This window comes from Mandrillus leucophaeus, unplaced genomic scaffold (assembly GCF_000951045.1).
Source record: "Mandrillus leucophaeus isolate KB7577 unplaced genomic scaffold, Mleu.le_1.0 Scaffold420, whole genome shotgun sequence".
Classification (NCBI taxonomy): domain Eukaryota; kingdom Metazoa; phylum Chordata; class Mammalia; order Primates; family Cercopithecidae; genus Mandrillus; species Mandrillus leucophaeus.
In genome coordinates this window covers 139953-144155 of record NW_012104477.1, presented here as the reverse complement: position 1 = coordinate 144155, position 4203 = coordinate 139953, and the positions used below count along the sequence as shown (strand labels likewise).

At 41.9% G+C, this 4203-nt stretch overlaps 1 protein-coding gene across 3 annotated transcripts in view; it reads left to right on the top strand.

Annotated features, from left to right (window-relative positions):
• The window catches only part of LDHC (lactate dehydrogenase C), a 55810-nt gene that overhangs the window by 25253 nt on the left and 26354 nt on the right, over nt 1-4203 (top strand). For all 3 annotated transcript variants that reach the window (XM_011992917.1, XM_011992915.1, XM_011992916.1), the window contains exon 4: nt 581-754. In XM_011992917.1, the coding sequence (XP_011848307.1) occupies nt 581-754 (174 nt within the window). The remainder of the gene's footprint in view (nt 1-580; nt 755-4203) is intronic.

Here is a 4203-nt window from a genome sequence, read left to right as displayed (position 1 = left end):
AGGCTGGAGTGCAGTGGTGTGATCTTGGCTGACTGCAACCTCCGCCTCCCAGGTTCAAGCGATTCTCCTGCCTCAGCCTCCCAAGTAGCTGGGACTGTAGGCATATGCTGCCACGCCCAGCTAATTTTTGTATTTTTAGTAGAGACAGGATTTTACCATGTTGGCCAAGATGGTCTTGATTTCTTAACCTCGTAACCTGCCCGCCTTGGCCTCTCAAAATTCTGGATTACAGGCGTGAGCCACCACACCCGGCCTCATTTTGGTGTTTCTAAGAAGGCAGAGAGCTGACTTTCATTGCCTTGGGCCTTCATAACACATGGGAATCTGGGCAAAAGGGGGTGTTAGTTTCTATTGTTATAAAAATTTTTGAGGTAGCTATGTGAAAGTTGGCAAGTCATAGTGACAAGGCTTCCTTCAGATTATACAGGTTAGAAAAGGCCATTCATCTCCAAAATGCCAGACATAAAGGTACGTGGATACTTTAATATAGTACAAAGAATATACAATAGAGTTTTAAGGAGTTAAGGCACAGTGGTTATGGTAATCTTGATCCAAATATAGTATTTTGTTTCCTTTTTAGATTACAGTGTATCTGCAAACTCCAGAATAGTTATTGTCACAGCAGGTGCAAGGCAGCAGGAGGGAGAAACTCGCCTTGACCTGGTCCAACGTAATGTGACTATCATGAAATCAATAATTCCTGCCATAGTCCATTATAGTCCTGATTGTAAAATTCTTGTTGTTTCAAATCCAGGTGAGTCTTCTCTCTTACCTTCTATTGCATAAGGATGATCTTTCCATACCATTCCCTTAAAATAATCAACTTCATTGAGGTAACATTTATGTACAATAAATTGCACTCATTTAAAGTATATAATGCAATGAGTTTTGATAAAAGTAATCACTCATGAAACTACCACCATGATCAGGATACAAAACATTTCAGTTACCTCTGAAAGTTTTCTTGTGCCTCTTTGCAGTTCATCTCTCATTCTGCCCTGGCCCCAATTTCTGGAATTTTATATGAATGGAATCATGCTGAATGTAATTTTTTCTACCTGACTTCTTTAACCCAGCGTAATTATTTTGGGATTCATCCATATTATTGAGTGTATCATATTCCTTTTTTAGTGCCAAAGTATTCTTTTGTTTATACATTTTTCTTTTTTTCTTTTTTTTTTTTTTGAGATGGAGTCTCACTCTGTCCCCCAGGTAGGAGTGCAGTGGTGTAATCTTGGCTCAGTGTAACCTCTGCCTCCCAGGCTCAATTGATCCTCCCACCTCAGGCTCTGCAGTAGCTGGGACCACAGGCATGTCCCACTACACCCAGCTAATTTTTGTATTTTTGGTAGAAGTGGGGTTTCACCATTTTGTCTAGGCTGGTCTGGAACTCCTAAGCTCAGGCAGTCTACTCGCCTTGGCCTCCCAAAGTGCTGGGATTACAGATGTGAGCCACTGCACCCAGCCATTATTTATACATTTAAATTGCTATTTTATTCATGTGTTTTTTGTTTATTCATCTGTTGAAACATATTGAGGTTATTTCCAGTTTTGGACCATTATGAATGAAACTAATATCATAATTTGTGTGTAAGTATTTGTGTGGTCATACGTCTTTATTTCTCTTGGGTAAATACCTGGGAGTAACATAGGTAGGTTATATGGTAGGTATATGTTTAGCTCTATCAGATATTACCAAACCGGTTGGGCATTGTGGCTCATGCCTGTAATCCTAGCACTTTAGGAGGCTCAAGCAGAAGGATGGCTTGAACCTAGGAGTTTGAGACCAGTGTGGGCAACATGTACAACCTTGTCTGTACATAAAATAAAGTAAAAAAGCTGAGTATGAAGATTGCGTAAGCCTGAGAGGTCTAGGCTGCAGTGAGCTGTGGTTGTGCCACTGCACTCCAGCCTGAGTGGCAGAGTGAGACCTTGTCTCAAACAAACAAACAAACAAACAAACACAAACAGAAACAAACAACCAAAAAAGAAAAAAAAAAAGTTTTAAATTTTAGCCAATCCAGGCCAGGCATGGTGGCTCACACCTGTAATACCAGCAACACTTTGGGAGCCTAAGGCAGGTGGATTACCTGAGGTCAGGAGTTCAAGACTAGCCTGGCCAACATAGTGAAACCCCATCTCTACTAAAAATACAAAAATTAGCCGGGCATGGTGGCAGCCGCCTTTAATCTCAGCTACTTGGGAAGCTGAGGCAGGAGAATCACTGGAACCCTGGAGGTGGAGGTTGCAGTGAGCCGAGATCACGCCAGTGCACTCCAGCCTGGGTGACGAGAGCCAGACTCTGTCTCTAAATAAATAAATAAATGAATAAGGCAGGTGCGGTGGCTTACGCCTATAATCCCAGCACTTTGGGAGGCTGAGGTGGTGGACCGCTTGAGGTCGGGAGTTTGAGACCAGCCTGACCAACATATAGAAACCCCATCTCTATTAAAAATACAAAATTAGCCAGGTGTGTGGTGGTGCATGCCTGTAATTCCAGCCACTCAAGAGGCTGAGGCAGGAAAATCACTTGAACCTGGGAGGTGGAAGTTGTGGTGAGTCGAGATGGTACCATTGCACTCCGGCCTGGGCAACAAGAGTGAAACTTTGTCTCAAAAAATAAAAATAAAAATAAATAAATAAAATAAAATAAAATAAATTTTAGCCAATCCAGTATCATTGTGTGTGTTTGTGTGTGTGTGTGTGTTTGTTTTGTTTTGTTTTTTGTTTTTGAGATGGAGTCTTTCTGTGTCTCCCAGGCTGGAGTGCAGTGGCATGACCTTGGCTCACCGCAACCTCCCTGTTGCAGGTTCAAGTGATTGTCCTGTTCAGCCTCCCATTTCGCTGGGATTTCAGGTGCACACCACCACGCCTGGCTAGTTTTTGTATTTGTAGTTTTAGTAAAGACGAGGTTACACCATGTTGGCCAGGCTGGTCTCAAACTCCTGACCTCAGGTGATCTGCCTGTCTTAATCTCCCAAAGTGCTGGGATTACAGGCATGAGCCACTGCGCCCAGCTAGGGTTTTCAAGGTAAATGATCATATCGTCAGCAAACAGGGATAGTTTGACTTCCACTTTACCAGTTTGGATGTCCTTTATTTCTTTCTCTTGTCTGATTGCTCTGGCTAGGACTTCCAGTAGTATGTTGAAGAAGAGTGGTGAGAGTGGGTATCCTTGTCTTGTTCCTGTTCTCAGAGGGAATGTTTTCAACTTTTCCCCCATTCAGTATTATATTGGCTGTGGGTTTGCTATATATGGCTTTTTTTTTTTTTTTTTTTTTTTTTTTTACGGAGTCTGGTGCGATCTCGGCTCACTGCAACCTCTACCTCCCAGGTTCAAGCAATTCTCCTGTCTCAGCCTCCCAAGTAGCTGGACCACAAGTGCACATTACCACACTCAGCTATTTTTTGTATTTTTAGTAGAGACAGAGTTTCACCATATTGGCCTGGCTGGTCTTGAACTCCTGACCTCAGGTGATCCATCCTCCCAAAGTGCTGGAATTACAGGTGCGAGCCACCATGCCCGGCCCATAGATGGCTTTTATTCCATTAAGGTATGTCCCTTGTATGCTGATTTTGCTGAGGGTTTTAATCATGAAGGGATGCCGGATTTTGCTGAATGGTTTTTCTGCATCTATTGAGATGATCATGTGATTTTTGTTTTTAATTCTGCTTATGTAGTATATCACATTTATTGACTTGTGTATGTTGAACCATCCCTGCATCCCTGGTAGGAAACCCACTTGATCATGGTGGATTATCTTTTTGACGTGTTGTTGGATTCGGTTAGCTAGTATTTTGTTAAGGATTTTAACATCTATGTTCATGAAGGATATCGGTCTGTAGTTTTCTTTTTTGATTGTGTCCCTCCCTGGTTTTGGTATTAGGGTGATACTGGTGATAGAATGAATTAGGGAAGGTTCCTTCTTTCTCTGTCTTGTGGAATAGTGTCAAAAGGATTGGTACCAATTCTTCTTTGAGTGTCTGGTAGAATTCTGCTGTGAATCTATCTGGTCCTGGACTTCTTTTTGTTGGTAATTTTTAATTACCATTTCATTCTCGCTGCTTGTTATTGGTCTATTCAGGGTATCTAATTATTCCTGATTTAAGCCAGGAAGGTTGTATCTTTCCAGGAATTTATCCATCTCTTCTAGGTTTTCTAGTTTATGTGCGCAAAGGTGTACATAGTAGCCTTGAATGATC